Below are 25971 nucleotides of genomic sequence, written 5' to 3'. Positions count from 1 at the left end.
TTATGAGGGCAAAAGCCTTAGATGCCTCATCAAACGCGAAAGTTGACCGTCGTCCCGAGTAGGGACGACGGTCACCACGTGACGGCCATCACGTGATGAAATTACCACATGACGTCATCGTGACGTCACATATGGCCAAATTTTCGTGACGTCATCGTGACGTAACGTCACGTGATGACGTCATCACATGATATCGTAGCTTGGTCAGAGGTGGGCCGATCACGGAGGCAGTGCAAAACCAGGTGAGAAGCCTCCGATCCTGGAGGCAGTGGAAAACAACGTTAGGTGCAGAAAGCTTTTGGAGGGTCGCGGGGCAGGATCAATTCAATCGACTGAGAAGAAGAAGAAGATAGCCTGCGCCTTCCAGTCGTCTTGGGTGAGTGCATAAGGGACCCTGTAAGTTTTTATTATTAGTTCTTTTATTATCCAGTAAAGGCACCCATGTAAAACAACTATATATCTGTAACAGTTCCTAAAGGCGCCGAGAGAAAAAGCATGCGATTTAAAATTACGCTTACCATCCGAAGTTGTAGAAGAAGACTGCGCAGTCCACCGGGTTGGTCATGTTGATGAGGGAGAAAAAAGAGAAAACCAGGAGCAATTAGTGAGCGAATGACGATTATGGTGCTGGCTACAATTCACCCTTCCTGGAAGCGCAATCGGCCCAAAAATGATTTGGTACCTTAAGCCTCGCTCCTGATACACATACAAAATGACAAGTGGTCGAGCCCTGTGAAAACCGAGGGTGCCAGAATTCTAACCTGGCTTTCTTTTAACCCATTGCGACACGGCGTCCTCATTCGGAGCAGCGACTTTTATATCTGTGCACTATTGGCACGGACGAGACCCCGAACACTGAGCTAAGGGTAAATGAAGCGCACTTGTTGCTTAAAGTTCCCTTATACCATTTCTGGTTGAAATATTTTGCTACGCATGATCGGCTTGGTGAAAACAGTACCGCCTTTAATGAGGCGTTGGACGTGGGGCGTTTCGGCAGGAATTTCAAAATATTTTTTACCTTTTTAAGAATGCTCGCTGCCAGCAGACAACTATCGCGTGTAACTAAAGTGGAGCGTTGAATTCAAATCAAATCAAATCAAATTTTATTCCGGTGTACAGCGAACACTGTATACCGAGGAAATTGAGCTAAAGGTGTGTTAATACACCTGACAAGGGCCCAACTTCCCTACGGTAGGCACATGTTGCAGCATGAATTTCGTTTTAAGAAGAAATACAGCATGACGCACTCTACAGTAATGAGATAATTATTTACGTTATAATTATAATTAGATTTTGTGAAATACACTATAATTTGTTCTAACACTTTCACTTGCTTTAAATTTGGTCTCCAGAACATTGGCACCAAATTATGTCAATTGCATGCATTTATAGACAGTCGATCATACTGCGCGTCGCAAAGGGTTAGTACTACTACGCAAAGGGTTAATACTACTACGCTTTAAGCGGCGTCCTTGCTTAAAGGAACATTAAAGACAAAAAACTTGTCTAGCGATCGGCGTAGTTCTAAATCCTGCGCTAAATGCAGCTCCCCTACTGTGAAACCTGAGGAAGACTGTAGCACGCGCACCCAGCGATTCCCGTTCGTAGAGTTCCCAGAACTCCGTTTACCAAACCGTCGATGACGTCAATCTTCGAGGTAAGAATGTAGGGTTTCCCCGGCGCGAGTAGAATCTTGTTAGGGAGATTCGCAAGCTCAGTGTGTGACGTGTGCGCTACCTTTTGCTACGCTTTACTGACTTCCTGCTGGCTACGGCAGTTTGGATACGTGTCGTCTGCAGCGAGTTCCCTCAGGTTGTGTCCCCCATTCAGATATAGCGCCGGAGAAGCGCCGGTGGGAGCAGCAATCGTGCGCTTGTCGAGGTGGTGGCGCCCTCTGTTGCGTGGCACGGGTGTCAGCCGCGTGTTTCCGACGCGATTTTAGCAATTTTAAGTTAATTATCGCAATTACTTCTTGGTTATTTCTGTTAATATCATTTTAAACCTACGTTCTTTTATTTTAACCCGGTTTTGGGCATTGCTAGCATTGTTTTAGGGCTGTATTGACCACTTGATTTTGAGCGTGAACACGCCACATGCGATCTATGGAGGGGCGACAAGCCGGGCCCCTAAAGTGCTACGCACTTAGGAACAATTTTTTCGTATAAGTAAACCACAATTTCTCAGGACCGAAAGCACCACTCTTCGCGCGACAAGACGCGCAGTAAATCAACACGCACAGCAGACAACAGCACAACTGCCAAGTTCACACGTGGTGTCGTTATAAATCAACGAGTACACCACAGCAAGCACGGTACACTACCCGGCACGATTACCGATCACATCACTTTTGTGGTCCAGTCACCCACACCCTTTGCCTTGAGCAGCGTACACAACTCCGTTAGCGTGTATACGTATTCGCAGAACCTATATTTCCACGTAACCATGTCCGCAAAAGGAGAGCACCACCGCAACGTGAAGACAATCAAAATCAAAAAGCAGAAAAAAATAAGCACAACGTATGGAAAGATATAACACACAAGGTCACTCATACGCAGTGACCACTGAAATATTGCCAAAGGTGCTGACGTCACGTTTATCATTATCGTAGGTTGATTCGATCACTTTGCCCGCTGAGGGGGACGTTCTTTTCATGACGTGCAAGAGGTCCCACAGGCGAAACCCTTTCTTACCATCGTAAGGGCGTGAGTCGCATGACACTTAAACATTTTGCAACAACAGCTTCCGTCCCGAGCCCCATCAAAACACACTTCATGCCCCCCTTACTCTATACAACATCGGCACAGGGCTCATCATCTCAGCATCCTTTCAAGTTGTGACCGCATTCATGAAAATTAATCAGCATCCGGAAGTCTTTCTGCACGACTCACATGCATTCATAACCTACATTACCACGTTTCTCTTCTCCTTCCTCTCTCTCTCTCTGTCTCGTTCTTCTGTTGAAGCGATTCTTCTAAAAACCACACTCGCCTCTTACGCTTGACCCGCAAGGAACGAGCCAATATGGTCGGCGCATGCGTTGTGCACAACGGCAGCCAGCATTGTGCATCTCGCCCGCACGGACTCTATATATATACGGAGTCCATTAGGGTCTCCGTATCCATTCCAGGCTTATATATAACGACCTCCTCGCAGGAGATCTTCTCTTATCTGCTACACCCCTCTCCACCTCCTCATCACTCCTCGCAGCACGACCGAAAGGCGGACTCTATGCTGCCCCAGCGGAGGAGATGAATTGAGTTCGTGCCGCAGAAGCAGCTGCCTTTGTTGTCGATCGTACGCCGACACTGATTGCTTGTTCACAAACTCGGGAGCTCAGTATCGTGCTTACTCCGGCGCGGCAGTCCCACTGTTTTCACCGCCTTAGATATGGTTAGCTTTCTGTAGCTTGAATTCATTCATTCATTCATTCATTCATTCATTCATTCATTCATTCACCTATTTATTCAATTGTACTGGAACAGCCATTACCAGTGTGTTAGCAGTGTAAGATGCAACGTAACAGAAAGAAGAGAATTTTGAGGGCTAGTTTCTTTGTTGATACAACCTTTATGAAAACCAACAGATAATGGAGCCAGTGAAAGTATAGGGGGCGTTAGTTGTACTGTTTTAACTGTATTGTAGTAATTACAATATGGTTTCATTACGAATGGCTTCATTGTCTGTTGGTTTTCATTCAGCTTGCATCAACGTAATAGCAAGTACAACATGACAGAAAAAAAGCGCAGCTGACACAATTTACGTTATACAGGTATATAGACAAAACCAGTGCTACATATTCAAAAAGGCATATCACGCTGCAAATGCGACAAACCATGTTTCAGTTGCCGAGGTAGGATGAAGACAAAGATAAGGAACCTGTTTGGACAATGTCACTGATTAGACTACCTGCGGCAAAGAAAGTAAATAATGTTTAGGACAGTCTTTATATAGAAACAAAAGGGCCTTTTGGTTATCTGGCGTCTATGACGTGTCGTATATGTGGAAGGGAAAAAAGACATTCGCTAACATAGACAGGACTCGAACCTTTACACTAATTTAACCTAAGGGCTGTCGGTACACACGTGTCCGGACTGTTTCGCGTGCCTTGCCTTTCTTGATGGCGCGGTAGTTTAATTAACGTCGGGGACCCGACGTAATTAGGTTGCGGTGGTGGTGGTTGTGTTTCCAAAGGCAATGTTTAGCCTCGCAGTCGGCGCCGCAAATCGACCCTCCTAAGCAGCCGCTGTCCACACTCCTTGCTGTGGTCCAATCTGTCTCCGATTTTGTTCTTCTCACGGTTGACAGAGCACCTCCTTTTCTCGCTCCACGGGACTCCATCAAATTTTGAACGTACGTACCACTCTAAAGACGCCTCTCCGAAGATCCATTTTCAAAATAAAGATACTTATTGCGTCTCTAAAGGGGTATTCAGACGGGGGAGAAATGCTCGGAGGAGACGGGGGGATTGCGGATCATGTGACCGCGACGTCACGGATTAGCGAGTGGGCGTGACCCCCTCGCGCCTCCTCGGGGGAAACGGGGACCTTTTCCCCGAAAGGACAAACAATCCCCCGGCGGTGGGGGATATGGCGAAATTTCGAGCTCTTGTTTGGCCACATCGTTGCACTTGCTCCTGCACAGAGCGGCCGCCGGTGTACAGTCTGCAGCTGCATGGTCGTCTGCAGCTCGTCGTCAGCAGCTCGTCAAACGGGTGGTGCAAGCCACTAGAGTAGTCTAGTAACACTGGTCTCCCCCTCCGTTCGCCTCGTCCGTGTGAGTGGGGGGCATTTGTGGAGATTTCTCCTCGCGAGCTGACGTCACTAGGCTCCGCCTTTATCCCCGGAGCATTTCTCCCCCGTCTGAATACCCGTTAACCTACGCATCTTTCCAATGAAGGCTCCCTGGGTGCCGCTCTAATTCCCTATGAGCTGTGGTAAATATGCCTGACCCCCTCCCCGCCAGAAATGCACTGCCGAGGTAGCGACGTCGGCTTTTGTACTATCTTGCAACAGCCCAGAAAATAGGTGCTCCCTCTCTGTCAACGGAGTCGGGGAGCACCTCCTTTCAGGCTAAGTACCATGGGAGTACAAAGAATGACGTCGCTGCTTCGGCAGTGCATTTTTGGGGGGTCACGCAGTTACCACCACTCATAGGGGATTATGGCGGCACCCAGGAAGCCTTCGTTGAAAAGGTATGTAGGCATAGCTACAGTGAACTAGTTCTAGTGCACTGAAGCATAGCTCTTGTAAGATAGTGCCCTCCTATGTCTTTTTTACACACATTCTTCAACGGTGTATGTGCGTTGTCCGATGTGCGATAACAGATTTTTAATACAAAATATGGGCCGATCCCGAAGGCAGTGAGGTCTAACAGAGCGTCATGCTAAATTGCGTGTTTTCGACTATCGCATTTACTTGCGTACAACCCGCGCTGCTTAGCACCGGCTATATTATTCGGCTAGTTGATGGCTCATGTCGCCTAGTTTAGAACAATGTTTGCCAAAATGTGGTTAATGATGACTAACGTTGGCTAGTGCTAAATTATTTTGGTTAAGTATGGCTAAATGGCGGCTCATATTGGCTATTGCCTCTTCTAACACCATCACTGTCACAATGCCGTGACTGAAGCACAATCCTGCGACTGAGCTGTCTACCTTTTTTTTAATGAGAAAGCCTTCGATGCCTCATCAAACGCGAAAATTGACCGGCGTCCCCCGTCGGCGGCGTCAACACGACTCCCGCAAAAAGTCCTCATTACGTGATGACGTCACCATATGACGTCATCATGACGTCACAGATCACTGAAATTTGGGACATCATTATGCCTCATCGGGACTTCATAGTGACGTGACGTCGCCTGGTGAAGTCATCACGTGACATCCTTGCTTGATCAAAGGTGGGCCGATCACGGAGGCAGTGCAAAACTAGCCGAGGTGCCTCTGATCCTAGAGTCAGTGCAAAATGACGTTAGGGGCACATGGCTTTCAGGCGGTGGCGAGACGTGATCAATACATTGACTGAGAAGAAGACGTCTTTCGCCTTCTAGTCGTCTTAGGTGATTGCATAAGTGTCCCTGTGAGTTCTTTTTTTTTCTTTGCTTGTCGACCAGTTTAGCATTCGCTTCAGTTGTTTGCGGAACAACTCAAGCCGATGACAGGCATTCCTTTATTAGGCCCTGTTACACTTAGCGATGCCGGGAACTATACATTTTCTACAACAGTAATATATGTTATAATGTTATAATGAGTGGTCCGCCGCGGTGGTACAGTGGTTACGGTGCTCGGCTGCTGACCCGAAGGTCGCAGGTTCGATCCCGCATTTTGATGGAGGCGAAATGCTAGAGATTCACCTACTGCGCGATGTCAGTGGGCGTCAAACGCCAGATGGTCGAAATTTCCGGAGGCCTCCACTACGGCGTGCCTTATAATCATATGGTGGTTTTCGGTTGTAAGACCCAAGAAATTCTTATTATGTTGTAACGAGTGCATAACTGCAACCTTGCGCTCTCCCACTTGTGAAAGCCTAGAAGCTTGGGTGTGGCTTTTTTTTTTGTTTGTTAATTTGTCTCGTCTTGTGCCGTCCTTAGCTTCGGCTAATACCTATCCTATGAAATTTATATTTAGTGTACGCTTAGAAACACTGCTTACTGTACAAACTTTTCTTTTAACTATGTAATTTCTTTAGACATGAGTGCAGCGTTTCGTTTAGAATTACATTGACTGACACTTCCGCTATTAATATATAGACGAACGCCTATAGATTTTCAATATTGCGAGCCAGTCAGCTTTTCATACGAATGTGGATCAAGGACCTATCAAGTAAAGAGCAAGTGCCGCTGATTCATATACCATGATCCCTATTGGCCACTGCAGCTTACTTAAATTTACACAGTGATCTCACATCGTGTTTAAAAAAAAGCGTGATCTACTAAAGGCTCATTCACCCCTGCGACTAGCACCGGTCGCGCGACCGTTTGCGACTGGTGACCAAAAAGTGACTCCACGCGACCGATGTTCACACCTGCGTGCGACCTATACCCGTCGCCACACTGAATCCATGTCCGGTCTCTTTGCTATTGCCCGTAAAATAAGCTGATGTGACTTCCGGTTCCTGCACATCTGATTGGTTCAGAGGTTTGCGATTGCAGTCCCGCCCCTTACGAAAATAGATTTAGACAGTCTATAGACTATCTAAATCTATTTTTGTAAAGGCGACCAAAAATCGAACATCGAGCGAGTGAGCCAAAGCAGTCGCTTTGCAACTAACTTGGTCGCGCGGCTGGTGCTATTTGCATGTGTGAACGAGCCTTTAGAGCACCGTGCACTCGAGGAGGGGGGGGGGGAACCGTAAGCAGCTGTCCCTAATAACACAGCCCCAGTTGTCAATAGAATGAGAATGTACACCCGGATGATATGCTTACAAAGTTAAGCTGCTTGGAGGTCCTTACAAGCCTATAGATCAGTGGCGACTCCGTACATGTACCCGGTATTCTAACCGCAGTCTTCCGTCTTAAATCTGCAGGCTAGCTTCGAAGGGAGTCAACGTTAAAGCCACCGCTGATGTTGTTACACATTGAACCTGGCTTTTAATTCGACGATACGAGGTCTTGTGTTTCCTGGAGTGTTTGCGCATGGTTTATGTGCGAATTCGTACCGTAATGATCCTGGAAGATACTCGGACACTACTTACGGAATTATTTGCGCGCGTACTCGACATTCTTTGAGGCTCTGTAGAAGTGTGGCCTCCGCGATTAGCTCCAGCAACACGCCGCGCGCTGCCGGAGCTAATCGCGGAGGCCACGGTACACTCGTGGACAGCTTTCCGTGGCAATGAAGGGAAAGCTGCGGGGCCCAGCTTCTTCATATTGTTGCGAATATATTTATAACTTATTTACAGTGTAGGATGGTCCAGCAGTCAAGATGGCGGTTGTTACTTCCAGCACACCGACACGTCGTCTGCCTCTTCTTCGCACACCTCACCATAGTCATAGCTGCAACCCCGCTACATCGACCTCCGGCGGCGAAAGCGCCGACTCGGCGCCTGTTAGCAGGTGGTGGGCGAAAGGTACGGCTTCAGGCGAGCGACGTGGACGACGTTTGAAGACGTAGAGGGCGCCGTAGGGTCCAGAGGGGCGATGTCATAGGTAACCTCAGTCACCTGGCGTAGCACACGGTAGGGGCCGGAGTATTTGGGCAGAAGTTTTTCGGCCAGGCCAACATGCCGAGACGGAGACCACAGGAGAACGAGGTCACCCGGATTGAAGCGAACGTTCCGGTGGCAACTGTCGTATCTATGTTTCAGGCTGAGTTGAGAGTCCGAAAGGCGTCGATGGGCGATCTGGCGGGCCTTTTCGGCTGTGCTGATAGCGTGGCGAGCATATTCGGTGGAGATGTGGTCAGGGATGGGTACGAGCGTGTCGAACGGCAAGGTCGGTTCTCTTCCATACAAAAGGTAAAAGGGAGAATATCCAGCAGTATCGTGGCGCGAGCTGTTGTAGGCGAAAGTGACAAAGGGTAGAGCAATGTCCCAGTCGCGATGATCAGTCGAGACATACATGGCGAGCATGTCAGTGATCGTGCGATTCAAACGTTCTGTGAGTCCGTTCGTTTGGGGATGATAGGCCGTTGTAAGCTTGTGCTTGGTTGCACAAGAGCGAAGTAGGTCCTCGATTACCTTGGATAAAAAGTAGCGGCCTCGGTCTGTGATGAGTTGACGAGGAGCGCCGTGATGTAAGATGACGTCTTGTATCAAAAAGTCGGCGACGTCTGTAGCGCAGCTGCTCGGGAGAGGTCTCGTAATGGCAAAACGGGTAGAATAATCCGTAGCGACGGCGACCCATCTGTTACCGTTGTGAGAAAGTGGGAAAGGTCCCAGAAGGTCGAGGCCAACACGAAAAAAAGGCTCAGCAGGTATGTCTATGGGTTGAAGGAGCCCGGCGGGGTGTACAGCTGGCCTTTCCGGCGTTGGCACGACTCGCAAGAAGCGACATAACGATGTACGGAACGGTAGAGGCCGGGCCAGAAAAAGCGTCGGCGGACACGGTCGTACGTTCTGGCAACACCAAGGTGGCCGGCCGTTGGTACATCATGTAGTTGCTGAAGTACGGTCGAGCGGAGATGAGTGGGTACTACAACTAGTAGTTCCTGTCCCACTGGGCGCATGTTCCGGCGGTATAAGATACCGTCTATGATGACGAACATGCGAAGCGAACTGTCCGTCGAGTCAGTATTCAGGCGGGTGATTAGATCTCGTAGGGACGCGTCACGCTGTTGCTCGTCACCGATGTTGCCGAAAGCAGAGAGCGAGGAGATACAGATGGACGTGTCATCCGTTACGTGGTCTGGATCGTCAACGGGGTACCGAGAAAGGCAGTCGGCGTCTTGATGTAGACGGCCGGACTTGTAGACCACTGTGTACGTGAATTCCTGGAGGCGCAGAGCCCAACGAGCTAGGCGCCCTGTTGGATCTTTGAGTGCTGAAAGCCAGCATAGAGCGTGGTGGTCTGTGGTAACGGTGAAAGGTCGACCATATAAATAGGGGCGGAATTTACCAACTGCCCATACAAGCGCCAGGCACTCGCGCTCAGTAATAGAGTAATTGCGTTCGGCAGGGGAGAGGAGCCGGCTGGCATACGCAAGGACTCTATCATGACCGGATTGACGCTGGGCTAACACAGCGCCAATGCCGTAACCACTAGCGTCTGTGCGTACCTCGGTTGGAGCAGACGGGTCGAAGTGGGCGAGGATCGGCGGTGTGGTGAGCAGCGTAATGAGGCGGGAAAAAGCACTGGCTTGGTCAGGACCCCACCAAAATGGCACATCTTTCTTGAGAAGATCAGTGAGGGGGCGGGCAATATCTGCGAAGTTTCTGACGAATCGTCGGAAATATGAGCATAGGCCCACAAAACTTCGAACGTCTTTGGCACAAGTTGGTACGGGAAAATCGAGGACAGCGCGAACTTTGTCGGGATCGGGTCGGATGCCAGATGAGTCAACGAGATGCCCGAGAATAGCAACTTGGCGATGGCCAAAGTGGCATTTCGATTAATTAAGTTGTAGCCCAGCCGCACGAAACACTGAAAGGATGGACGAAAGTCGGTCGAGGTGAGACTCAAAGGTGGGGGCAAATACAATGACGTCGTCCAGGTAACACAGGCAGATAGACCATTTAAAGCTGCGCAGAAGCGTGTCCATCATCCGCTCGAACGTGGCCGGCGCATTGCACAAGCCGAACGGCATGACTCTGAATTGGTAGAGACCGTCAGGCGTTACAAAGGCAGTCTTCTCACGGTCGAGGTCGTCTACGGCGATTTGCCAGTAACCAGAGCGTAGGTCTATCGAAGAAAAATAGGTAGCACCATGAAGGCAGTCCAGGGCATCGTCGATACGAGGAAGCGGGTAGACATCCTTTTTGGTGATCTTGTTTAAATGCCGATAATCTACGCAGAAACGCCAGGTGTTGTCTTTCTTTTTAACTAAGACTACAGGGGAAGCCCACGGACTCGAAGAAGGCTCAATAATGCCTTTTGTGAGCATCTTGTCGACCTCCTGTTGAATAACTTGGCGCTCTGATGGTGAAACTCGGTAAGGACGCCTGTGAATTGGAGCTGCATCACCGGTATCTATGCGGTGCTTGACTTGCGAGGTTTGGCCTAAGGGCCTACCGTCGAAGTCAAATATGTCAGAGTAGATCATAAGGAGATCAGTGAGGTCTTTAACTTGAGAGGGCAAAAGTTCTGAGGCAATCATCTTGGAGATGTTGTTGTGCAGTGTAGGAGAGGTGACTGCGTCGACTCTATGCGGGTTCGGAGAGACGACAACGGGCAGTTCAGGTGACACCGATGAGATCTGGCACTCGTGCGACGGTGACAGAGTAGCAAGAGCAATGCCTTGTGGTAGGACTTGAGGGCTCAATCCGAAGTTCAGAAGAGGAAGGCACGTCTTGTTCGCTGTAACAGTTACAACTGTGTACGGAGAGGAGATGCTGCGGGCCAGTAGAACACTGGGAGAAGGAGAAACCACGTAATCACCATCCGGTACATTGGGATAGGGTTCAACAGCGACGCAAGTTAGGGCTTGTGGTGGCAGACGAATAGCCTCGGCACACGAAAGTTTGGTCTGAACCACCTCCGACACGTCGGCGGACGCAGGCAAGTCAAGTTGTACAACACCGGCCGAGCAGTCAATGACAGCAGAGTGGTCAGACAAGAAATCGAGTCCGAGGATGACATCATGTGGACAATGAGCGAGAACATGAAACAGAACGGACGTCTGGCGGTCGGAGAACCTCACACGTGCCGTGCACATTCCGAGTACAGCCGGAGTTCCTCCACTAGCGACACGTACAAATAGGGACTCGGGCGGCGTAAGGACCTTTTTTAATCTTGCACGGAGATCAGAGCTCATAATAGAAATATGTGCGCCGGTATCAATGAGGGCAGTAACAGGTAGGCCATCCACTTCCACAGCAAGCAGGTTCTGGTCCGTAGTAAGGGTCAGCAGAGGGTTTTCAGGTCGGGGGTCGAATGCAGCGTCACCTCCGGGAGCTGCATTGCTCAGTTTTCCGAGTATGGGCGTCCAGTAGGGCGGGGCGACGAATGGCGACGGGGCTGAGGTGACCGGGAGCGACGATCGCTTGGGGACGGCGAACGGCTGGAGCGTCGGACCGATGTCGCAGGAGCCTCAGCGTATGGCCCACCGTCACGAGCGGGAAACTGCAGGGGCCGGTGGTTGTCGTCACGTCGATAGCCAGAAAACGAGCGAGATGGAAAGGTGCGAGAACGACAGTAGCGAGAAATATGTCCTACACCGTGGCAACGAAAGCAGATCGGCTTGTCGTCCTGCGTTCTCCACTGGGCAGGGTCACGATAGCGGCGAAACATTTCCGGTGCACGAGGAGGCGTTATGGAACTGACACGAGGTTCCGTCAACGAACACACCGGCTGCAGTCCGACATTTGCAAGCTCTTCCCTCACAACCTGCTGGATCAACGAGATCGTTGGTCGAGGATCATCAGATGGCCGCGTCAGGAAAGATGGTGGCGACGCCGCCTCGATTTCTCGGCGCACGATGCGAACTACGCTCTCGTTGGTAGGCGGTTGACCGCATGGCGGCTGAAGGTCCTCGCAAGATGATGTAGCGGCCGTGTTCGGAAGTCGCACGAAATGCTGGGCAATGCGGCGACTCTTCAGTTCTTCGAACCGGCGGCACTCTTTGATGATGTCGTCCACGGTGGAGCAGTCTTTAGACACTAGTAAATTGAAAGCATCATCCGCAATTCCCTTGAGCAAGTGGCTTACTTTGTCACCCTCTGACATGTTGGTGTCGACACGTCGGCAAAGGGCCAGGACGTCAAGGATGTAGGAGACATACGATTCGGTCGAAGATTGTGCCCGACAGGAGAGTTCTTTAGAAGCGGCCCGCTGGCGTCCGACGGCTCTACCAAATAGGTCACGAAGCTTCTGTTTACAGGCATCCCAACTGGTTATGTCAGCTTCATGAGCCTGAAACCACGTACCTGCTGTTCCGCAGAGATAGAAGTCAACGTTGGCAAGCATCATTGTAGGGTCCCACCGGTAGACCGCTGCAAACCGCTCATACTTCGCGATCCAGTCATCGACGTCAACGTGGTCGGTGCCGCAGAAGTTACCGGGATCGCGGGGTTGAGTCAATACGACCGGCTGTACCGGCTGTACCGGAGGCGCGGTCGAAGCGGCAGCAGCAGAGTTGCTTTCTGTTGACATATTGCGGCTGTCCAGGATACGTCCGCTGCGGAGTTCCGTCTTGCGTAGTACCCAGCACCACCACCAAAATGTTGCGAATATATTTATAACTTATTTACAGTGTAGGATGGTCCAGCAGTCAAGATGGCGGTTGTTACTTCCAGCACACCGACACGTCGTCTGCCTCTTCTTCGCACACCTCACCATAGTCATAGCTGCAACCCCGCTACAATATGTATTCCTACGAGAAGTATTCCGGTTTGGCGCGCGTCTCGTACAGCTGTGGCGAGTGATGGCTGCGCTCAATAGGCGTTGCATACCGACGCAGATGCCTCTTAGCGTTTGAGGTACACTTGAAACGCGGGACTTTTTCATACGTGCAAAAACACAAAGTCACGACGTATAAGGTGAAATAAGTACAAACATCTCACTCGTGTGCGTTGTGTCCTGTCTCAAAGAGCTACATGTAGAAAAAATCACACCATCTGCTGTAATACAGCGGGCCCGACTCGTCGCTGGAGTCATCTTAGGGACCCCGGACTAGGGGTTCCTCCCACGCGCTTCTTTGCCATGCAAACATCAATAAAGACGTTTTACTCTCTCTCTCTCTCTCTCCTGCTAAAGGGGACCTGAGGCGATGCGAAGCAGCGTTTCCGCATGTAGAGCCCGCGTTTCAGAGGGGGAGTGGAGAGGGGAGGGGAGAGAGGCAAAGGGGAGAGGGATAGTGGAGAGGGGAGGGAGAGAGGAGGAGGGGAGGGGAGAGGGTAAGAGGGAAAGGGTAGGGGAAATGGGTAGTGGAGAGGGGGATGGGAGAGGGAGAATAGAGAGGGAGAGGAGGTATGTGGAGAGGGCTCGCGCATGCGCATTAAGGGTGGTCACGCCGCACACCACCACCACCACCACCACCGGATTGAACTCCGTTATAAGATGCTTCACATCTAATAAAGGAGTAGCCTCTCATATCTGGCGTAGAAAACAAGGACGTAATTGTGTAATGACATTCATTAGCTGTAGAATGCGCCCGATTTGGCTCTGTAGCGTTCGCTTCGTTGTCAAGAAAAGTTGTCCACTAGTATAGAAGTATCGTATAGGCGCTACTTAATTATAGCGGGTGCGCTGGCGGCCCCAAGCTCGCCTCATTTTAACGAGACTCTCGATCCGCCCCTCAATCAATTAGCGACCTTTCCACGTCACGTCATTCTACTGAATCAGTTTAGACGCGTTGAGAGTTCTTCTCGAAACTTCGGCAACGATAAGTTAGCGAAAAAAAGACGTTCCTTTGCAAGAAAGGCAATCGATGATAAACTTCCATTTTGCGAACTGAGCTATCGTACTACAACACCGACACGTCACTGTGTCGTCACAGATTTCAACGTGCTTCGCTGTAATATTCCAGCTGTGGTTCTGTCGTTCTGTCAGTGCATGCGTCTTTAATGGTTCCATGAGGTGAACACTGTTCTCCGAACCTTAACCAAAACTCTAAGGAAACAAAAACTGCCTGTTACGCTTTTCGGTGAGTTTTGACTCGCCACATATATCTCTCCTTGAAGGAACACTACAAATTAGTAATTGTTGGAGTTTAACGTCCGAAAACCACGATATCATTATGAGAGACGCCGGAGTGGTCGGCTTAGGAAATTTCGACCACCTGGGGTTCTTTAACGTGCACCTAAATCTAAGTACGGAACACTAAAAAGATGTGAAGAGGCAGAAGAAGACATAGAACACCTCCTTCTACTCTGCAAAAATTATGCTGTTTCCCGTAGAAAAATTTTTACAAAAACTAAACAGATTGGACAGACGGCCGCTATCATTAGCAGAAGTATTGGGTCCATGGCCAACAGAAACTCTTCAAAACATTGCTGCACGCGCCTTAGTACAGTTTTTAGAAGAGTCAGGAATATCAGAAAGATATTGAGTCACGTTGACATACTTCTGGTCACATATTTCGCGTTGCCTCTTGTGATTTAAGACAGCTGTGTTTAAAGCATGGGCAATGCCCAGTGACTTTTGTGTGATGAGATCGCATTCTACAAAGGACTGTGAGTTGAACTCTTCGGCAAAGTGCGAACGATTCTTGTGTGTGAAAATTGTTGTCATCACGTGGACATTGTGCATGACGTGTGAACATTCCTTTTAAAAGGACATTGCCGTGAGTGAGTCTACTTTTATTTATAAGTTCGTGACGCTAATCAATAAGTCAGGGAAGAGGAGTAGCCGGAGCCATGTATAGGCACCAATCTCTCCTTCAACACATCTAATAAAAAAAACAACGATTTTTCTATTATTGGTAAATTACTCTTTCCCTATTCCAAAATCACCACGCTTACCGCAAGAAGTCGCTTGGTAAGCGAGAAAACGCTCAAAGAGAAAATGCGCGTGGTGACATCACCATGATATTCCCGCACCGAACCCCGTGGCGTCATAGATTTTGACGACGTCTACTAGGATCCACGTAGTTTCGAATGGCTAAATATGAAGTACATTGACCTCTGAGGGGGCTATAGAGTTAAATATACCAAGTTTCAGGAGGATTCATTGAGATAATGCCGCCAAAATACGACAAATACACTTTGAAATCTGTGACGTCATGCGCGGAGATTTTAGGCACGGAATTTAAGAATTGAACTTTGACCTTCGTCTTCCTCTCTATTAATAAACCTACGATGGTTACATAACGACATCAGAGTTCTCGGAGCACACTTTATCAATATACACCGATTCATCGTTTCACTTTAAAGACACACTTCGATTTTCTTTTGGAAGGTTATGGGAGGCGCAATTCTCCAAAAGAGAGTTAACACGTGTCTTTGAAGATAGTTATGTATGTGGAAAGACGAACCAAAAAAGAGTAACACGTAATATTTTTTTTTCTTGCTTAGAGTGAGCCATAACTCTTACAGTTTATAGCGTAAGTGCACAGCGGTGCACTGCCGCTCCTCACAGCCGTCGGATAGCTGCGCATAAATCCTCAGTGGAAACACGCGGCCAGCACCGGGTTTAACCGGCATTCGTGCCACCGAACAACAAGGCACGGTCGCTGTACGGGCGCGTTCTCGTGGTATAGTCGGCAACCATGCAGTGCCGCCGCATGGATGAGGGATCTTATGCGGCGCATATTACTCTATACGCGGACATCACAGCACGCATTGTATACATCAAGGGTCTCAAACTCACCTCAGCTAGCGGGCCGCTCTCATGAAATTTCGTCCCGCAATGGCCGGGACAATGAAGAAGGTTAGAGCAAAAGGGAGGGAGGGGGAGGGGGGAGGGGGTTGAGCTTGAACAAGATGTCAGCGAGCGTTACCAGTTAAAAGAAGGCCTTTCACATATCTCTTATATGGGTCATTTCTGAGGGAGGTGTCGAGAAACATGTCGACGCCGATCTCCTGAATGACTAAAATCTGGACGCCGATTCTGAAATAGTTTTTGTTCCACGTTTAGTTTCAACTCATAGTGACCGCATGGTGTGCCTTACGAAAACAAAAGCTTGAGACTAGGCCCGTCTGTGTTGCTCGTGAAGATACTTGCTAAGAAAATTTTTAAAAAATTCACAGCATACCCACGGGTGAATGATGAAGAGCTTGGGCGAAGCTCCTGAAGCAATCATGGTTACACCGTGAAATCTTCAGTGGTTTCGCCCAGCAGTAATCAAAGCAATAGCCCAGTACATCATCAAAGACGTGATAAACACCGTATATATTTATACAAGAAATTTTAATAATCGTAAGTGGTAGCTAGACGTGGCTTCCGTTCCCCCTTCATTATAACGGCTTTACGGTCGGTGAAGTAATGGATCGGGGATGGATCGTAGTGGGATGTTTGCAAAGACGAAGTAGTGGGCAGTTTGCAAAGGATCGGTGATGGGCCCGTTACGCCTTACGCCGGACGCGTGACAAGGTTAGACTAAGAGGAGCTTCGCCCCTAAAAATAGGGCGAAGGCAGTTATGTGCGGGCCGGGCCGCTAGCGAAATGTGTGCGGGCGGCGTGTTTGAGACCCTTAGTATACAGGCTAAATACGATATACGCACAAAACAGTTGTCCCGTTTGCCCGCGCTGTTTCCTGTTATGAAGCCGTGCCAACAAGCTCCAGTTCAAGCCCTTTTAAAGTATAAGAGCCTTCCCTTATAGCTAACCAGCGGAGCGTTATAATGTTATTGTATTCGTCCCAGACTCTCCTTGAGGCAGCTTTTAATGAGAACCAACTGATAATCAAGCCAAGGAAAGTATGGGGGACGTTATTTGTATTAATTATCATGTATAAATATGAAGAAATGAGCGAAAAGACAACTTGCCGCCGGCAGGGACCGAACCTGCAACCTTCGAATAACGCGTCCGATGCTCAACACCAATTGAGCTACGGCGGCGGTCGTCCCACCATCCACTTTACGGGGTATATCTGTGTATTTAAACTTGGGATTGTTAATCAGCGCCGCTCCTAGCCGTGACGGCGATTGTGGAACACTTTTTTTTTGCCTGTTGGCGTCACGTAGCACGTGATCTTTATACGAACTGACAGGTGACAAATAATCTCTCGCATACCACCTGAACGCATGAAGTCTGTCAGAATGAGACCCTCGCTATAAATGAATGAAAGAATGGGAACTTCAGGGCTCATTTTCTTTATTAGAACAAAGAAAACGTGCCCTTAAATTCCCATTCTTTCGTTATTCTTAAGGCAGGTAACGCAAGGAACGTCTCTCATGGCGGGCTAGTGGAGCGCCGACAAGCGAGACGTACATACGTACCTCCATTGTCCATGAAGTCTTGCGGGTCGTATGAGAAGCCTCCGCTCTCGAGAGGGTTACCGCAGTGGGCGTGCTCCCCCGGCAGCTGCAGGTTGAAGACGGACCTAATGCCGTTGCTGTCCAGAGTCCATCCGTCGTCATGGAAACACGATGCACAGGGGGGTTGGGTACGTGCAGTAAAAGAAAAGGACCGAAAATTAGTCGAAAATATTTCGACATGTCGGCGATAACGATAGACACATTCATTTTTGGTAATCCATAGGTTTTACAATCGGGGGACCACACTTCTTACACGACTGAACGAGCCGCACCGTAAGAGATGCGCATTAAATTACGTTGACGTTCACAGCGCCAAGGGCACAGTTTGCACTATGCGCAGATGTCTGCTTTTGTTTTGTGAAGAAGAAAAGCTGAACGATTCTTTACTCATTTATCAAAAAGAGTGTCGTCAACTTCGACAAAGTGTCTTGTAATCCGTTCCCTACCTCTCACAGTTCCCGTCCCTTGCGCTATTATTGCACGATCATTAGATAAACAGATAATCCGGTACTCCTGGTCCCATGTTTCTCGTGTTTTCGTATGTTTCTCGTGTTTTCGTGCCTGTCTACATTTGTTTCTGCGATCATGACAGTTGCGTTTAAGGTGCGGGCAAGTGCGCAGTGACTGTGTTGTAATCACCTTGATGAATGCTTCTGTGAAGCGTGGACGTTCCGTGTGTGTGAACATTTGTGACGTGTGAACGTTCCTGTCGCTTGGACAATTAAGTCGTAGTACTGGGATTAGGTATGTGAATCTCCATAGATGCACAAATCTTATTTTACTGGGATTAGGTGCCTGAATGTCCGTTCATGTGTCAATTTTGTACTGTTTTGTGATTATTGACATTTCACAATGAAAACTATTATGTAAGAGAACGGGATGTAGCCAGAGCCACACCTATAGGCACCAACCTCTCCTTAAACTCATTTAATTTTTTTTAATTCGAATTTCCGGCCTTGTCACTAACGTTACAGCAATCTCCCAAAGTTAACCAGCGCTCGCAACAAGCTGCTCTCAGCAGATTTATACTTAAAACAAATAACCTGATAGAAGTTGAACGCGGACGTTGTGACACGAACAGAACCGCACAAGCAGTAGAGGAGGCAAGAAGAGGAAACAATCGCCAAAATCGCCTAACACTCAGATTTATTTGAAAGATTTCGTTACTGCCGCGCGTGTAGCTCGTTGTCCCATAATGCAATGCGCTTAATTTGCCTGTTCTTTGCTTGCCATGTTAAAGGGGTACTGACAATAATTTTCGAAGCTGAGTTTATTCCGTCATACAAATCTTCTGTATACAAAGACGGCTCTGACTCCGAGTAAGTGTGAAGCTCGGGAAATGCAGATACTTTATTCTGACATTAAAGTCAATTTTCCCAAGGCGCGCCTACCGACATCCTCACTAGCCTGACTTCAGGCTACAGTGTTTTTTTTTTTTGTTTTTTTTTTTTTGACATGATGTAAGGAGATGTTGGTGCACAAATAAGGCGCTGGCTACTCCTTAGCTCTTGGAGTACATAGGGTTCATAAACATAAAGTACATAGTGTCCAAATTTCTAATCAGTTAATTCTGGTGACATCACGCACCACTACGCTCAATTGTGGTGACGTCAGGCACCAAAACATACAAAATGGCCACCTGTGCGTCACCAACAGAACCACGGAGCGGAGCGGCCGTATAAACTTCCCGATATCTTGCTCGAGCACGTGACGGGAAGCGCATACCGGGTTGTGACATCAGGGTACAGTAGGAACCGAAACCAACTTTTAAAAACACGTTATAATTCATTTTTCAGGGCGAACTCACGCTTACCAGGGCGTGTTCTAGGCTCTTGAGGGCTTGGCTATTCATTCGACACAAGAAAACGGCAATTGAAAATTGTCGTGTCAGTACCCCTTTAAGTCTATGAGTGTGTAACCATGGGTGTTGTTATCACGAGTAACTGGTTACCATGACTGGTTACTGTGGGTCACCATGGCTACCGTGAGTTGCCACGAATAACCATGGATATGTAGCGCCACCGACATCCGACACGTCAGCGGCTACCAGAACATACCTGCTGACACTCTCAGCCGTGTGGACGCCGTGACATCACCTGCAACTCCTGCGCCACTCGATGTGCCGACGCTCGCAGCACACCAAGCTAATGATCCCGAGCTCATACACCTGCGCTCATCTAAAACAGCACTGCGATTGCACGATATCCTGCTTGATGGCGCCAACCTCGTCTGTGACACTTCTACAGGCACACCCAGACCATTTGTCCCTCGCACGTTACGCAAGCAGCTTTTCGACACGCTGCACCAGCTCGCTCACCCCGGCGTTCGTGCCTCGCAACGCCTTGTTTCATCGCGTTACGTATGGCCCCGGATGAACGCAGACGTACGCGACTGGGTACGTGCATGTACACCCTGCCAACGTGCCAAAGTCCACAGGTACCCTGTTCCCCCAACACGCCAGTTTCTCCAGCCTGACCATCGTTTCCATATTGTCCACATCGACATCGTCGGACCACTACCACCGTGTGACGGATTTCGCTACCTGCTCACAGCTGTCGACAGATTTACTCGATGGCCAGAAGCGACCCCGCTTCCAGACAGCTCCGCTGCAACCGTCGCAGCAGCATTCGTCACAACATGGGTTGCCCGCTTCGGATGCCCTACCAAGATCGTGACTGACAGAGGACAGCAATTCGAGTCTGCCCTCTTTCACGAGCTCCTACGCTTGCTTGGCACGCATCGTCTTCGCACGGCTGCCTACCACCCCCAGACCAATGGCCTCGTAGAACGCTTCCATCGACAGCTCAAGGCAGCTCTGATGGCCCATGGCACGCCATCGCAATGGGTTCAACGTCTGCCACTGGTACTTCTGGGTATCCGCTGCGCCTTGAAATCGGACTTCGGGTGCTCGAGTGCGGAGCTCGTCTACGGCACTCCGCTCCGTCTGCCCTGCGATTTCTTCTCCCCAGAACCACCCTCGGCAGCTCTGTCTACTCACGAATACGTACACCTTCTTAGGGACCTCTTCCGGGATCTTAAACCCTGTCCGACACGTCCTACTCCAGACCGCACACCATACATTACATCCGACCTGACCAATGCAACCCACGCTTTCGTGCGCTTTGCACCTATTCGGCCTGCTCTCCACCCTCACTACCTCGGGCCCTTTCCAGTACTGGAGAAACGCGAGTCGACATATGTCGTAGATGTTCATGGCAAACCTGACACCATCGCACTGGAGCGCCTGAAGCCAGCCTACTGTGAGACGACTCCCACAGTCGCCTGGTTCAATCCAGTTCCACGTGTCTCCGTTCCCGTCGCTGCGGACACTACTTCAATCCGCAGAGTTTCCTGGCAGTGCTGATTTCGTTCGCAGACCATGCTGCTCTCTAGGGGAAGGAGCTATGTAGCGCCACTGACATCGACGGGATGGCACAGTGAAGAAAGAAGAGGTCGGACGTGACCTCGTGCGGCGCGGCAGCATGGCTGGCGCGAGGGGCGCAGAAAAATAAAGAAAAAGTTAGTTGGTTTTAGGCTTCGGCGCTAGACGGACGTGTCGAGCCGTTTTCTTATGTGTGCTCCACAGATACCTGAGTGATCACGCGTATGATTCTAAAGTTACCACCCTATACTACACGTCGGTGGCAAGTTGATTTCGTTCTACACAATTTATGGCCCGAACTTTCGAGCGGGAACGTACTGAGCGACTGTTAGAGCAGTTGCGTTTCTTTTAAATGCGAAGCATTTCTTAGCGAACCTCTGGCACTTTGAGCGTTTCTATCTACGTATCTATCTATCTATCTATCTATCTATCTATCTATCTATCTAGCCGCCTACGTCTGGGTGCTCTCATGATCGCCTCCATAACCTAGTGTACACCAAAATTTACGTCGGAGGGTAATAGGATTTGACGAATGTGATTGTCGGGTCATGGCATGAATAATCTGAAAATCCTGTCGGGTACGTCGTCAAACCCTTTCCACTAGACACGTGTGGCACATACCCGTTGGCCACGGTCCGTGGTGTACGGGTATGCGCCACAGGTGATTGACTGTTCATGTCTACCCAAGAACGGCGAGAACAAGCATTGGGAACTTAAATGCGAGAGCGTTAAGAAAAACCAACATCGGCAGCGTTGACTTGACAAATGGAGAGAATGAAAATTAGGATCCCAGCAGGAATCGAACCCAAGCCTCCTGTGTGGCACTCAGGTATTCTACCACTGAGCCACGTCAAGTCTGTAAACTGCTTTGGAAAAACAGTCTACGCAGGCGTACTAGCGGTGCAACGTCAATTGTGGTTGTTGTGCTTGCTACCTTTTTTACAAGAAAGCTACATGATACTCCTACGATGTGTACTCCTACGATAGAGGCGTCATATCAGATTAACGTATGTGTTTCCAGTGTTGGCTCCGCTTTTATAGCAGTCTAATAAACACTACATTTGTATTCCTATGATTCAGCAAGCTATAGTGGAGCATTGTTTGACCCCGGGGGAATGCATTAACGAAAGTTACATATGATATCCACATCACCGCACCGTAAAGTGCACTTCGTCCTACAGAATGAAGCAGTGTTCTCTTCATTTCTTACGAGGCTGGGCGATGGCCTCATGCTGACCGAGAATGACGCCAGATTGATTGACAGCCGCTTTGTAGACTAGGCAAGGTAGGCCACATACGCCCAGGTAGTCTACGAATACGACAACCGCCACCCACTGATGTTGGTCAACGTAGCACTATCCAGGCCTACCAGCCTCGACGGCCTATACCTCACCAACGCGAAGGGTGGCCTCAGGTTCCGACATGTCACCGGCTCTATCGACTTACAATTTATCGACGAAATGACCGAGGCATCCACGAATTCCAAAAGCTCTTCTATACCACATACTTCACTACACATGGACCCCTCGTCACCGCGATCACGACCGGATCCTATAACACGTCATGACCAGCTACTGGTGCTCACTGATCACGGTGATGGCCTTGTTCAAGAACTGTCAATAACTTCCGCACATGCAGAGGGGTTCGTGAAACATGCGTGCGTTCTCCATCATAAGGGACAAGTATAAGCGCTACATATCAGCTTACCGCTTCTGGTGTTGGTTATACCCTCGTTGCCGTTGGGAGCGTTACCCAACCATAAACAACTGGTTATATAACACATGTGCGGCTGTTCAACATATACGTGTGCGTATAAAATTTATACAAATCTTTAGCGTCATTTTGTGACGTGTCGCTCAATAAAAAAAATTACGCCACAGTCACCTTCCCGCCGCATGCTTCGCATAACATCGACACCCACGGTACGTGGGATCTGCCGAATTTTTTTTTTCATTTTACCTGTTCTATTTTTCTGTATAAGAACAGCTGAAGTTCAATTCCAACTCTTTCTTTGGAGAAACGGTCGCCTGGCAAGACACCGACGCAGACGCAAAAAAAGAAGAAAAAAAGGAAGATATAATGAACCGTAATGATACGCACACGCAGACTAATGCCCGAGACCTACATGCCTTGGTCTGTACATTACGATGGCAAGATATCGAAGTATATAAAAACAAAGCCACAGGCTCTAAATGAAACTTCAATGCGCGTAAGCGGCTCACGTAGGCCTAGCTGCTTCGGGTTTTCAATAGAACGCTACGAATACTTAAGGAATAAATATTAGAGCTAGCGGCCAAACACAGACGTCCGGGTAAACAAAACAAACCTTCCACGTCCGGTCTCTCACCCCCTTGTCTGACGTCCGAGCCCCGATTAAGCGACGGTTTCAAAAACATTACCGACACGGGTTCGAAAACGCAAGGAAGCGTTAAACAAAACGTAGCAAACGGAAAAGATGTCATCGAGGATACGAAACCAGCGGCGAGGATCGACCTGCTGACCTTCACCTAAAGCGTGACGCGCACAGCGAAGGTTTTGGAAGGAGAGAAGTGTAGATCCTTGTTCCGGTGCCGCTAGCCAACGCGTTTGATCGATAGACCGGGCTACAGTCATACGAACGGGCCCGGCCAGCTAGCCAGCCAGCAAGGCGAATCGCCAGCTTGTTCTTTCGTTGTTTTGTTTTGTATTGTTTCGTTTCCGTCATACAAGAAACGGCGGCGTGAGAGCACGAACGAAGACTCTAGCTGAGGTAAAAAAAAAAAAGAAATCATCGACCGGACCCCCTGCCACCAAGTAAGCTTAGGCCGGCCGGGTCCAAAGTCACTTCCGATTACTGTGTTTCCCGGGCGGGGAGGGGAACCGGTGGCGTCGATGGCTCCTTCTTATTCTGAGCCCCTGGTTTCTTCCCTCTCCCCCAGCGACCGTACTCCTTCCCACTTCCTATCTTCAATCCACCTGCCAATTTTCCAACGACAGGTCTTCCCAAGTTTTGAGCTGCCTGCCGGTCCAAAAAAAGGCCGTGTCCTTCGGTACGCCCACGAAAACACGTCATTTCGTGCTTTAGTGCGTATTGAAAAAGTGGGGCAGGCGTACGAAACACAACGTAGGCAAAGAAGAGAGTGAGCGGACGAAAGAAACGATGTGTCGTACACTGCCTCTTGCCTTCGTGCTACCTACCCTTCTGTGTCACTGAACGGAAAACGCGAGCGGTCGAAAAGCATGCTCTCACGGACGTGTTCTATCGATTCATCAGCCGGCGATTGAAGTGCGCAGTGTCACAACAGGCTGGGAGAAACAGTCGTTAGCGAAGTGCTGACGGGGGCTAGAGCTTACAGACCCGTGGCCTGTTATAAAGAAAAGACTATATATATAAACATACATATGTCTTCGTGGAAGCACGCCCTTTAATGATCCCCGAAATTACGTCATGTATACAAAAGGCATGTCGCCGCTTCCTTATCTTCTGCACTTGCTTTAATTTCGATAATCTACGTCTAGCGTGCGGCAATGCAAAAAAAAAAAAACATTGGTACGGATCGAAGTGCCCTCGCTGCGCAAGTCTTTGTTCCCGCTCCTTGCTCGCAAACTCGCGCATGCCAAGATGGTCCGTGTTGACGTCGTCACGAAAAGATCAGACTTCACTTTTGGCGATTCTGCCGGTCACTGTGGGTCATTTTTGCTGAATGCACCGACCTGTGGTCCTTCAACTAGCGTTAGACCAACGGGTGGTGGCCCAGCGGGTGAGCTGTGGCGCTGCTATGCTCGAGGACGCGGGTTCGATTCCCGCAGCCACGGTGGTCGCATTTAGATATGGACGAAATGTGGAGCACGCCCGGGTACTTAGACTTACTTCCACGTTAAAGAACCCCTGGTGGTCAAATTTAACCCAGGGATCCTGCTATAACGTTTTCTCATATTCACTTTTTTTTTTCGTTTTATTGTACTGTCAGCCCCATTCGGGCTATTACCCTGGTTGAAAAAAAAAGAAAACATACATACTCTAAAACTAAAGCTCATCCTATACGAATAATCTATAAATAGGATATAAGAAAAATTAAGCAATGGGTGGATAGCCAACACACTTTACTCCGAAGCACAGCAAACAAGCATGTAATGACAAACAAGCAAGAAAGAATATCGGGGTTTTAGCGAGTAAAACCCCAGAATATAATTTTAGTATAAGGTTAGAGATACAGATTCAGTCGTATAAGCAAATTCACGGTTCATTCCGAGACGAGGCAATGACGTATATGCAGCCAAATCGCCACAAAACGAGACAGTGTTCCAGCTGAATTACGTCGCCCTGGCATCGTTCACTCAATGGGCTCATTTGTCCATCACTCCATAGCCATTTTTTTTTTCGATCAAACAGGCTCGTGTTCATTGATTTGGGCATATTATATGTACATACATGGTTGGCAGAATAATATATTGGGGCCCCGGACTACATATATGGTGTCTCTCATATGGTTCGTCTTCGTCCTTAGTGCACTGAAGCACGTTCAATTAAATAGACGTGCATAAATTCGTTCATGGTGCCTCTCGAGCTAAAGCATTGGGTACGAAACTTTCGCTGTATTCATACGGACACCGGTCGCAACTGCTCAGTGGCTATTATCGAGTCTTGTTGCTGTGCGAGTACAATACCAGCAGCGGCAGCCGTATTATAACGACAGTGATATGCAAAAAAAAAAAAAAAAGACTTGAAAAACACGCGGCGTGTAGCGGTTATTGTGCGCATGTTAAACAATCTCAAATGGTAAAAATTGGTCCACGCGCACTCTAAGAACAAAAAAAAGTATCTTTACTCTATTTGGGGAGTCCTGAGTTCCTAAATATATGTGTCTTTCAAAGTGCACGCTAACTCTCTTCTGAAGAACATTATACCCTCTTTGGTGAGTCGTAGGAGGTGCGACTCTCTAAAGAACGCTGACACGTATCTTTAGAGTTATTCAGTAACAGCTCGTTAATTGGGATTTCACGGGACCGGAAAAGCTATCCGAATTAACCGAATGCCGTATTATCGAAAATACTGAGAAAACAATAAGTAAATATCTATTACGTCAATGCCCTTTCAATTTT

At 48.8% G+C, this 25971-nt stretch overlaps 1 protein-coding gene across 1 annotated transcript in view; it reads right to left on the bottom strand.

The window, feature by feature from the left end:
• Positions 1-25971, bottom strand: part of LOC119406379 (protein tyrosine phosphatase domain-containing protein 1) — a 90736-nt gene that overhangs the window by 10344 nt on the left and 54421 nt on the right. The window contains exons 4-5 of the mRNA XM_049420070.1: positions 17469-17584; positions 519-540 (exon numbers count right to left, since the gene is read on the bottom strand). Coding sequence (XP_049276027.1) covers positions 519-540; positions 17469-17584 — 138 coding nt within the window. The remainder of the gene's footprint in view (positions 1-518; positions 541-17468; positions 17585-25971) is intronic.

This window comes from Rhipicephalus sanguineus, chromosome 10 (assembly GCF_013339695.2).
Source record: "Rhipicephalus sanguineus isolate Rsan-2018 chromosome 10, BIME_Rsan_1.4, whole genome shotgun sequence".
In the NCBI taxonomy this organism is placed as follows: Eukaryota; Metazoa; Arthropoda; class Arachnida; order Ixodida; family Ixodidae; genus Rhipicephalus; species Rhipicephalus sanguineus.
The sequence above is the reverse complement of the archived record's forward strand: the minus strand, read 5'-3'. Positions and strand labels throughout refer to the sequence as shown.